The sequence below is a fragment of the Electrophorus electricus genome, chromosome 14 (genome assembly GCF_013358815.1).
Source record: "Electrophorus electricus isolate fEleEle1 chromosome 14, fEleEle1.pri, whole genome shotgun sequence".
Classification (NCBI taxonomy): domain Eukaryota; kingdom Metazoa; phylum Chordata; class Actinopteri; order Gymnotiformes; family Gymnotidae; genus Electrophorus; species Electrophorus electricus.
The window spans coordinates 12,492,501-12,504,988 of NC_049548.1; the positions used below are offsets into that span (position 1 = coordinate 12,492,501).

Sequence of the window (12,488 nt, forward strand, 5' to 3'; positions counted from 1 at the left end):
CACAGTACCCATAGCAATCGGAATCACACGGGACACCCTGAAATTTGGTACCACACGTCAAAGAAAAATACGGATTCCTGCCATTTAATATGCTGTTAAAGTGTCATTTGACATAAAATCCTTGGCATGTGCCTTGGAATACTCCCTCCTTGTTTTCAATGAAAGTCCCATCGGGGCTTTCCTTTCAATTTATTTTGTTTTTGAGTTTTTCGTTTTTCTCCACACCAATGGCCTTGTCACTTTTCGGAGGTGTGCGGCCTCTAGTTAGTTAAGAAAACACGTATAATCTACAGGGTGTCCCTGAACTTCAGAAATTGTCACAGTAAAATATATTTAACCAGTAGAGTTACTTATAGCCAGAGATGCTGGGGCTATGAGACCTGGAGCAAATGTGCTCTGAGCTGACTCATTGCAGAGATACAGCAAGACAGGGCAGATGACTCAGTGTAGAGTCAGAGAGAGAGAGAGAGAGAGAGACTGGGCAGATTACTCAGTGTAGAGTCAGAGAGAGAGAGAGAGAGAGAGAGAGAGAGAGAGAGAGAGAGAGAGAGAGAGAGAGAGAGAGAGAGAGAGAGAGACAGGGCAAGCTGTAAAAAAACCTCACAGTTCAGGTCTGAAATTTCAGCCTCTTGCTGTAATAGTCTGAAAGTGAAGGAATGCCTGCTGTATGAAAATACTCAGGAATGTAGTCACAATGAAAAGTGAGGTAGGAGAGACAGAAAAAGAGAGAGACAGACAGCAAGAGAGAGAGAGAGCGAGAAAGAGAGAAATGATATCTTTAAAGGAAACGATGCAAGCCCCTTGAAGCTGAAGCCATCTGTCTCCTTCAAAAACAGGATTGATTGGTAAATTTAACCTTTTTATTATTATTACGGTTTTTTTCCGGCTCATCCCTTGCTGGCTGTGAGGGTCCAGCAGGTGTTTGGTAATGTTAGCTGTTGCTGGAGAAAACTTTTCATGTATCATATTCTCATGTATCATATACTCACCATTATTAATACTACTTGACTGAGCTTCGAGAATCCCCATGCACGTATCATAACTACCACAGAGACACTATTCTACTAAAAGCCTGCCAGATAAATAGTCGTTAGATAAATAGGTGTATCAAAGTATCTGTTTTTCTTTGCTTCGCCTCTGTCCCATCCATGTGCCTCAGGAGGTGACCTAGCGAATATTGCAGTCAGAGTTTCAAAGCTCTGACCAGAGTTTCAAAGCTCTGACCGTGTTAACAACAGCAGCGATCAGAACTTCATCTTGGAGGAGAGTGCATTCTTTTTTTCTGGCCCAAGATAATGCAAACCACATTTTACAAAAAAAAATAAAATAAAAAAAATAATTAAAAAAAAAAAGAAAACCAGCAAAATGAAACCTACTGAGACTCCCCGCAGGTGCAGCGCTGAGAACACCTCAGTGTGAGCAGCGCCGTACAAACGTTATTATCGGCTCGCCGCTGCATCTGAACAAAGACTCAGTGTTCTGGTGCGGATGGGACCACGCAGCTCCACCTCAAAGAGTCTACAAGCAATCCACCCAGCAGCTTTCTACCCAGAAGGCCACAGTGCACCTCACATTTCCACGCAGAAGGCCACAGTGCACCTCGCATTTCTACCCAGAAGGCCACAGTGCACCTCACACCCACTGTGGCACCATCTACTCCTCTTCTCTAGGACATCCACTAAACGCCGGGTCAACCCACACACCTGTGGGTTTAGGATAGGACAATCACAGAGTTCAACTGAAGGCACACAGGTGACTCGTAATTACAAGAGGTGTAATTTCAAGGGAATATTCATTATATTCTTTATAGCATAATTTGATTAAACACTTCTGTATGCTTTGTACCTAATAGGCAGATGAATTTCAATAATATTGACATTGTTATTAGCTAGTTAATTTATTAAAAACAAGTATGTTTTATTGCCTAGATGCATTTTGCTGAATGCATTTAGAACTCTATTGATATCTAAAATATAGATTAATATACAGATAAATGTAATACCTGTTTCAATAAGCATAAAATACACAGCATAAGTTTACGTTTCACCTACAAAACAAAGAATATATATTCATGAAGTTTAAATGATTTGAATCCTGTGAGCAAATAATCATCAAATGAGCTCTGACCAGTTCTGTCCAAAATGTCCAAAATGTACTGAGAAAAAGAGCCATGTGTATTAGACAGTCTGACGTGAACACTTACAGCATTTGACAGATGCTCTAGAATGTCGTACACACACATCAGTATCTAGGTAGACACTGGCTGTGTGTAAGAGACACTGAATAAGAGAGCCATTTGAAAGAAGGAGAAAATGGATTAAACTCTGGCTTGTCATTCAGAGCATAAGGGAAATTTCCTCTAGCCAAGTTACAAAAGACACTGACTCATTGTCCTCAAACACACACACGCACACACACACACGCACACACACACACACACACACACACACACACACACACACACACACACAATCAGTACTATCATAGCAGTACTATGAAAAAACACTTAACAACATACAGAAACCGCTGTCACATATACAGCTCCAACCACCCATTAACTCACACATAGAGTATATTTAGAAAATGCTAAGAAAAGACTGCACGTGAACTCAGCGGCACGTGTGCCTCCTCTGTCCTTGAGGACCATCTTTGGCTCATACTACGGGTTCACAGTGGCTGGTGTGAAGACGTGTAACTCAAGACCTTGTTGTGTCTATGGGCCCACACCTCTGACTAGAGAGGGGGAAATGGAGAGGAGGATGAGAGACAGACAAAGAAAGATGAGAAAAAGAAGGGATAGCGAGAGAATGAGACACTGGTTAACTGATGAAAGATTCAGGTGTGTGAGATTGTCAGTTGGCTGAAGCTTAAACTATGGAAAACAGTGTTTAGTGTTAGTGTGAGTTTTACATCTCAGCGACACAAAATATGAACATGCATAACCTTACATTTTTAACAAACAATTACAAAAAGACCACACATTCTCACAACCACAGAACTACTGACCTACAATATTTTTAAAATTCATAACTATTTAGATTCATAACTATTTATCAAACCTTTATGAAATATTGTTCTTCATATCAAAGTACAAATTCCATGAATCAATGAATCATTCAATCATGAATCACTTGGGCCTGTGACACCTAAGATGGAGGAGTGGCTCCAACAAATCCCAGAAATGACATCATCATATTCGGTCCAGAAGAGCAAAATCCTAGGAGCAGCTAAAGTACTGCGCCGCACCCTTGAACTCCCAGGCCAGCAGGAGAAGGCCCAAGTGTATGGAAAACAGATATTACCACTCACTGGAAAAGTGAGACAGGAAGAAATGATATATTGTTCACACACTTTCACTGACTAAAAATTGTGTAAATCATTGATTCATGGCATTTGTGTGTGTGTGTGTGTGTGTGTGTGTGTGATTCCTATACTACATGGTTCACTATATATATATATATATATATATATATATATATATATATATATATATGATTTTATGCCTTTGTGAATGTAGAAATGTGATCATTTCCAACAGGATGAAGTAAGCAGCTGAAACAACCAAAGCTGCACGTGTGTGAGGAAGAGAGAGAGGAGAAGAGACTCAGAAACGTGAGGTGACAGAACTCTTCAGCAGCAGAGTGACGTGGAGTGACGTGCTCAACTCTAGCAGCCCGCCCCTGAAGTGTCACACGGAAACGCGGCGTCCACACTCCACTCAGTCCCACTCAGACAGGCAGTGCAAGAGAAAGACATGAGGGCCTTGTCACAAAATAAAACAATTGCTATGGCTTCCTACCTGCACGGTAGACGAAGTTGGCCTCCGTTTCGGAGGAAGACGGGGACAGGAGGTCTTCGTCATATTCATTGGAGCTGAAGGAGCCGGAGTGGTTCCTCTTCCGCGTGTCCATCACACCGTTGGCCACCATGACATGACGAAGAGAGTCGTTCAGGTAACGGTGGAGAAGACTGCTTTTGTACTTAGGTGGAGACACATAGTCCTCAGCCAATGAGGGATCTGTGCCTGCCCGAAGACCCGTCCCCATGCCGCTACCTTCTTTTTTGATAACACTCTGATACATAGGCTTGCTGAACTCGCCTGTCTGGGCCCGGGCAGCAGGGTCACCATCTGAAGTAATAGGGAAGAGATAGGTAAACACGTACGCCCACACGCACACAGAGAGAGGGAGAGAGTAAGAGAATCTCTTGGTGCTCTGTATCTGTAGATGCCTTCCCTTGGCACCCTGCACTTTCCAATAGAAAGCCAGCTTCAGCTACCTCCCAGCTTCTACTGCTTCAGTCAGCCTGGCTCTTCCACAGCGCACACACCTCCCCCCAGCTTCAGCTACTTCAGTCAGAACGGCCCTTCCACAGCACACACACCTCCCCTTAAGCAGCCCAACACCTCTCCTGTGAATTCAAACATCTGGATCGCATTATGCCTTATTGAAAGGTGAGCCAGGCCACCCCTTAAGAGAAGCAGAGGCACACAGGTTAGATACTGAAGGACTGTGGTCATCCCGAACGGCTGGATCAAGGCGCGGGTCCAAGTGCAGATCACGTCCGTGTTGGGTCCCTGGTGGCTTAATTATAGCCACTGTGTGACGTCATCCTGCCTGGGTCAACCTGGTGCACCCAACCTGCCTCTGATGCACTCCAACAGCAGATAGATGCTGAGGGACATGTTGGTGTTTGGTGCATATATCCCTCGACAACCAGCTCGTACTGGACCAGCCCAACACAAATACCGTCATGAGCACACAACCTCAGCATTTCTCTGACTCGGTTTCAGTGAACAGCACACAAGCTCAGCATTTCTATGGAGAGAGGAATAGGTGCATAACTACTAAGTTAAGCCTTCAGTACTACGGTTCTGTCACTGCATCAGAGTGACAAGTGTGTGCTCAGTTCAGCTGTTGAGGAACCAATGTTAATTTCAACTGAATCAAACTCTTTTGGTGTAAGTTTGTCTCTATTCTCATAGTTGGTAAAATGCTAATGTAATATTGGACACTTTTTTTCCCCTCAGACAGTTTCCATGCACACTAAGATGAGCCTTAATCCCAGAAACGGAGGAGGTTAGAGTTGGGGTAGGAGGGGTTTGGGAGCAAAGTTAAAGAGATGTTCTTTCTCTCTCTCTCTCTCTCTCTCTCTCTCTCTCTTACACACACACACACACACACACACACACACACACACATCTTGTCTTGAACAAGTCTTCTGCAGATGGTTAGAAAAGATATAGCAAAAGAAATGGGACATGCAAGATGAGACGCACAGCCACCAGCTGGACACTATGTGCATGGCTTGTGTGTGTTTGTCTGAAATATGGGCATAAAAACACTGTCCTTAACAGCCTGTAATTAGCTTTTTGCACTTCTGCTGACTGGCTTTTTAATTAGTGTGTGTGAGAGACAGAATGTGTGAGAGAGAAGGAGGGTTTGTTTGTGTGTGCACGCATGTGTGAGTAGGCATGTGTGCATGTGCGTGTGTGGTTAGAGTTCTGAAGCCTCATTGCGGCATGTTAATCACAGTGTGTAACTGTCTGTAAGCTTGTGCGTCTGTTCATTCATCTTACACACAACCACACACAAACGATACACTCAGCATGCTTTTACCCTGATTTATGACACTAAAATGCCCCATGTGCTACAGACACTTGACAGTAAAACATGCATGTTTAGGTTATTCTGTCCTTTATTTCTTAGCTACATTCATGATAAGGTCATGTAGGCTCTTTGCTATATCATAAATGTCACAATGTTTTGTTGAAATCCAATACTTACTTCTACTCCGTTTACAAGTGTGCAGTGAATGACAGGGTTTAGTTCAATATTTACAATAAATATGCTGGAACAGATTTGGGAATGGTGGTGCGTGCATGCATGTGTTCATATGAGTTTGTATGTCCATGGATGTATATGGGTCAATCTATTCATACAAATCTGTGTGCATGTCATGTACTGTAATTGCATGTGCGTGTTTGTTTGTTTTTGTGTGTGTGTGTGTGTGTCTGTGTCACACCTTCTGAGCAGGAATCATCACTGCTGATGCTGAGTCTCTCCGCATTGCCCTGAACATATTTGTTGTAGAGTTTAATCCTGAGAGCCCAGCTCAGGTCTGGCTGCCGGACCGTGTTCTTCAACCTCCGCCGTGCATTCGCAAACCAGTTAGACACCTGAATTGGGGGGGGGGGGGGGGAATTACGGTTTAAATTGTTTATTTTATATTAACGAAAATCACATTGGGCAAAAAAAGATCAACAAATGAAAACATGAGTAGTTTTCATTTATTTCTCTATTTACTCATGAGGGTGAGAAAGGAAAACATGCAGATCTGATGAAACTTCCAGTTTTAGTAAAAACATAGATGAAGTTTTACAAAATCCTTTTTTTCTAATTACAAAAATGCCATAATCTTTTCTTTCTTCACCTTCTCCATTCATCTCTCTGTTCACAGGTGAGAACTTACAGATACACACACGCGCACACATACACGAAAACACACACACACACACACATACGAATGACCCCACGCTGCTTTATTTGTGAGCCACTGGTCATGACCATTTAGAAATATATTGGGTAACATTTAGCACACGTGAAGCTCCCGGAAGATGTCGCAAGTGAAACATTCCATTAACGCTTCTCCAACTGAGACGCCAACAACCTGGGTGTTTACCCTGGCCTCTACCATCCCATGTCTAATAATACTGCTCTTTGTCCACACTCTGTCTGTCTTTATGCAATAAAAGTGCCATTTGACCCAGCCTTCTCCATTTCACAGGGACCAGAGACCATTAGATGTTATACTAGAATAACTTTTCATGCCCAATAGACTTCAAGTGGCTTATGACAGTCTCTGTGCTTGGTGCACTTCTTCATGCTAAAGCACTTAGTCCGGCTGGACCCTGAACTTTCTGATCTTGGCTTTATTTAGAGATCCTGTTCTGCTCAGAGAAAGTCCAACTGCCATACATATCCCTGCATGGCCTTCAGTTCTAATAGGGGAGACAGAAGCCAGCAGCCTATAGAGAAAACAAACGAGGCACTATAAGGCTGGGCTGCATTTGGTATGCCATTGAAAGTTTCTAGAAGCCCAAGAGCTCAGAAGATATGTACATTTAAACTGAATATGGAAGCCTGTTGAAAATGTTGATGGTTTCTCATAACTATTGGTCTGAGTGACTGTTAATATGCAACTATCATGTTCGGTAATCTCTGGTGATGCATGCTGCATCTCTAAGAGCGATTACAGGACCTGCATGTAAGTACTCTGATGCTGAATCTGTATTTATGTGCACTGAGAACAGAAGTCAAGGTAAAAAGCAGTTGTGTGACCATCTACCAATCAAAACAGATAATAAACAAATGTTATATGTCTCTTTCTGCTCTCTTTGACTGTGTGCATTTGTGTATGTCCTTAAATCCTATGTCATATTATAATAGCAGAGTAAACAAAGTTTTCATTGATATAAATAACTATTTATTACAGCTTTATGAGTGTGTTTTAAAAAAAAGGCTCTGTTAAATGTGCATGCGTGTGTGTGTATGTGTGTATGGGTGGGGGCCTACGGAAGGTACTTAACTAATAATAGTCAATGTAGAGAGCTCTTATACAACAAAAAAGCATCAAATGGTTCCAAAGTAAACATTTCAAGATAAATTGGCCCAAAGAACTATACTGTGTAGGCATACAAAAACAAAAACAAAAACAACAACAAAAGTTATATCAGATATGAGGTGAAAATAAGATGAGTTAAAAGATAAATACATACATTTAAACAAAAATCTTGTACCAGTTTAATAACATTTGGCAGTGTGCTGTTCCATAAAGAACTGCACTCTCACCTGCACAAGAGTCATTTGGGAGCCGAGTGCGAGCAGGATTTTCTCCGTTTTGGTTGGATATGGGTTGTCCCGGTGTTTGTACAGCCACTGCTTCAGTGGTCTGGCCATGTCCTGGAGAGCCTGGCGTTTGTGTCTCACCTTGCCACTGCTCTGGCGTGACCTGGGAGACAGGACAACGATCCATCACCTGCATACCCATTGGACCGAAGCAGGTTTTTAAACGAGAATTAAAGCGAAGCAAAAGGATCTTTAAAATACCACTGCATCATGGAAAAGTCTTCTTTTCAATTTTCCTGAACACTGATTTTAAGAAAAAAAACAAAACAAAACAAAAATCATAACTACTCAGAGAAAAAAAAAAAGCTGAATTATGTATAAATGTATTTAATTGATCCTGTTTGTTGCGCATATTCATGTAATCTACATAAAGGGAGTCATGATTTCTCCAAAAAGTGCATTTAATTTATCACTGACATTGTCTAGGACTGTGACACTTGGATCCAGGTTTCAGTGTGAGAAAACGATGTCCGTGTGTAACAACAATTTGGAGTCACGGCTTGTGAAAAAGTATTTTGTAGAGAGTGTAATTTTGCCGCCACGTTTGTGCTGTAATTAACTCCTCCAGGCCACTGTGGGACACAGTAGACTCATTGCTTCAGTGTTTCCTTTGCTTCGCTGTTCCTGCCGCAAAGCACGAAAGCTTTGCAATTAACCAAATAATACCATTCAATTTAACGCCCACGCCGGGTTTCTTAATAGATCCCTCGGAACTTTCGGTGCGTGCAAGGTTTGCTTGCAATGTATTCACGTGTAGTCTCATTTACAGAGACCGCGTCTAAAATAGAAAACGCTTGCTGTAAAGTTTTTATTATTATTATTTGTTTTAGCGGAAATCAGTAGTCTAAGAATATAAAAGAGTTAACAGGTTGTGACACCCATGCACAGATATTTGCAGCGTCAAACAGGTGATTGTATGAACCTGTAGATGTCAGTATGGCACCGTCATATTACCCTGTTATCTTCCCCTGATGTTTCACTGCAGACGTAACATATTTACCTCAAACCTCGAGTCCGCCCTAGGTTCATGTTCTGCAAATATTTTCCTTGTAAGCCAGATCTGTATGAACAACCTAAAGTCATTTTCCCCTGTTCTCGGTATGGGCGACACACACCTCAGTATTTATATTAATTGACTTTATTAGCAGTGATATTCCCCGCGAGGAGACCTTGCGCAGGCATCGTATTATCCTACTGGCTCCACTTACAGGCGCACACGGCGCTTCAGTAAGCCAGAGTCAGACGCGCCCGCAGCGCAGGATGTTTGCGCAGGTTCTCTTGTTTTTGCGCAGGTTCTCTTGTGTTTCGCAGGGCATCGCGGTGGTATTCTGTGTTGCCGCGTATCGAGTCGTTAGAAAGGACCACTGAGATGTGCGCAAATAAAGCGCACGTTAAATATATAAATAACTTAATGTGGTTGAACCTATGCGCCCCAAATACGCCGCACGGATGCAGGAGGTTATGAGCGAAATAAAGATGACATGGTTCGTTTTTTTTTTTTTTTGACTCCCTCCCTACAAAAATACTCATGATGGACGGGACCACACACAGAGATGAAGGAAATGTTTATTTATTAGAAACAGACCCGGACGTGTTTTAAATATGCTACCGACGACGTATAATGACATAACTTATACCAATTGACCCCCGTGGGTTTAATACGGGCATAACCAACTGTATTAAATGATAGACATTCATTTCCAGCTATGACGTGTTTAAAATAAAGGTTTATAGTTTTCTTTGATAAGAGATGGCGAATCAACTGTAAATTCAAGCCACATGTTCCAACCACTGATGCGCGTAAATTTAGCATTGTAACATGCCATTTAAGGTCAATAGTAGCGGTAGTTTTAAATCAACACGACATAAAATAATGACCTAGGCCAAAACAGCACATGGTATTGAAAACATGTCGGACTTTAAAATCTATTCACTATAATAAATTATGCTCTTATCGGAATAATTTCGCGATTATTTTAGATGAAGAGGAAACGTACTGCTTATAAAACAGGTATAAAATCAACTAACAGGAAACATGTCAACTGTTGCACGTTGTACGCTTTGCCAGCAAATAAACAGATGATGCGATTCCCAACGTACAATTCGTTCCTAGTTTACTGCGCTGTGACAGATGTAACTGTTAAAATTGAGCCATTTCGTTTAAGGAATTACTTTATACTACATGTTGTGATGCACACACTGGCATACCTTATACAGGGCATCGCCGGATTTCTTACGTACCCAGGTCTCCTGTGGCGGATAGCAGAACCGTCTTTGATGGTTTGGCTACCAGCGAGGATGTCCGGATGCTGTCCACCGATCACCTCTATATAACTTCTGCTGCTGCGCTCCACCTCATTCGCCTTCTCCTCGAACAAAACCTGACTGCTCAATTTATTGAACACAATAGTGTTCATCTTTGGATAATTAGTCCTTTGTTTCTCTCTCCTGCGCTTACAGCTTTGGCCGGAATAAAAGTCCTATTGGATAGCGCCGTTACGCCGAGCCCCGTTGACAGTCCTATGGAACAAAAAGTAGTCGATGAAGTTCATAGTCGTTCATAGTCTTGTCAGTCAAGGATCTTTTTTTTTTTTTTTTTTTTTTTTTTTTTTTTTTTTTTTTTATATGAAAACTAACTACCCGAGATGTAATCCATCGAGTAACTTGTGAGGCGTTTTATTTCACTGTACTGACAGGTTTCACAAGAGATCTCGCTCAACGCGCCCAAACCAAACCTACTCAAAAAGCAGCGTGTGCAAACCCAAGCACAGACGAGATGTGTTATTCACGGGTCAAGGTAATTTGATAAACACTGTCACGCTCCTTGTATTTTGTACGCAATTTTACGTAAAGTGTGCGCTCAACAATCATGCGCTAATGAGAAATTAAGCTCTCGGAGGGAAAAAGACAGGGCATTAGCCAACCCAAGGGACTCTAGAAAAAGGCAAATTACATTACCTAGAACATCCACAGTCTGGCTGAGAGAAATGTAAGATCTAACAAACTGAGTTCGGGAGTTTTATCTGGGTACTAAAACCTGGTTTATTTACGTATTCACTTTAAATGTACATTTCTGCAGACCGCAAATGATATCACATTGGTTCTTTTCTTATTTCCGTATAAAAATGAATAGTTTAAAGGGCAAAAGAGTTTCTAATAGTCAACCACACGTTTACGCAGGCCAATATGGAAATGCCCGAGATGCTTTTGGGCAAATCACACTTTCAATCACAAGTACAGCGCAACTCAATCTAGTCTCCTAAAAACTTATACCAAGATATGTAATAACGTAGCATACATGTTCAAGATTCTTTTAATTAAAATGCATTCCAGAATGTGTTGCAGAAATGATTCTCGTTACGGACTACAGTTTGGCATTACCTGTGAAGTGTCCCTCCGGTGTCCGTGTATGAAGTGTAATCCGGTTCCCAGTTTCCCATACCCCTCTCACGTATGCCCTGCACCAAGATTCCGAGTGCAAACCACACGAACCGCGTTCGCCTCTGCGCTTTATTCAAGCGCGCTGCATCCGCGCACCCGGGAATCTGAATACGGCACCCGTCTCATGTTTCCTAGCTAGACTGCTTAGGCTGTGAACATAAAGTGAATGCGTTATGCCGGTTTCGCGGCCCGGCAGGGGGAGGCTACCGGGACACAGGCAAACGCAACCGTGTATTCCCCTGTGAGGGTTTGCGTTTGGATCGCTTCCAGCAGTCTATAGCATAATTGCGGTGGCTATATACAGACAAGGATATCCAGAAGGTTTCGTGTATTTGGACTTTTTTTTTTTTTTTTTTTTTTTTTCCAGCGGGCGTTATACCTCAGTTTTACATAAAATTTAACAGGTGGCATGGGGAGATCCAAGAGGTTTGGGATTAAAATTACGTTGTGATTGAAATTCTGGTGTATGTCATATCTAGTTACTGCTTTGTGTTTTGATAGTGATGGGAAATGATATCACATCACATCGCATCATATCGTTTATGAATTAAAAAGCGTTAGGACGCGTGTGTAAGGCACCATTGTCATGATAAACAGAGAAAATAGGAAGAGACTGAAGTTCGACGGAAATCTGTTCCATTCACTAACCTAAGAACACCTACAGCCCAAACAAAAAATCCGCACTTTTATTGACATAACACTTCGAAAGCGGCATCTTCTGAAACACCAAAAATCTAATTAATCGTAACCACAGTCTGCAATTTTATTACTCTAGTTCAGTTTAAGAACAATAATAAAACGATCGAATCCAATTAATTAAATCAACACCATATGCGATGCTTTATCTGGAGATCAAGCGGTTGGAGAAAACCATTGATCTTGTGGTAACCTCCAACCTCCAGTGCAGAAGCGTTGCTGGTTGTGTCCGGACCCTGTACACGAGGTAGTGGCCGGGAGTAAATGACTGAGCAGGGAACCTTATATGCCTTCATCACGCTGCATGCAATTGGCCCGTTGCTTTCATTTGTGTTTATTTTGACCTACTTAACGAAGAAGCCCCCCAGAACGTCCGGCCTATTAGTCACTCTCCTTTTGAATCAAATTCAGCGCGAGAAACAGAGAGAGTGGTGCCGCCACGAA

At 42.1% G+C, this 12,488-nt stretch overlaps 1 protein-coding gene across 2 annotated transcripts in view; it reads right to left on the bottom strand.

The window, feature by feature from the left end:
- The window catches only part of mkxa (mohawk homeobox a), a 26,672-nt gene extending 15,296 nt beyond the window's left edge, over positions 1-11,376 (bottom strand). Inside the window, exons 1-5 of one of the 2 annotated variants that reach the window (XM_035533865.1) lie at positions 11,289-11,376; positions 10,149-10,427; positions 7,851-8,010; positions 6,025-6,178; positions 3,800-4,129 (exon numbers count right to left, since the gene is read on the bottom strand). In XM_035533865.1, the coding sequence (XP_035389758.1) occupies positions 3,800-4,129; positions 6,025-6,178; positions 7,851-8,010; positions 10,149-10,324 (820 nt within the window). In that variant the 5' untranslated portion in view covers positions 10,325-10,427; positions 11,289-11,376. Of the gene's footprint in view, positions 1-3,799; positions 4,130-6,024; positions 6,179-7,850; positions 8,011-10,115; positions 10,428-11,288 lie in introns of both variants that reach the window. The other variant, XM_035533864.1, reaches the window with a different exon arrangement.
- Between the last annotated feature and the right edge of the window lie 1,112 nt (positions 11,377-12,488).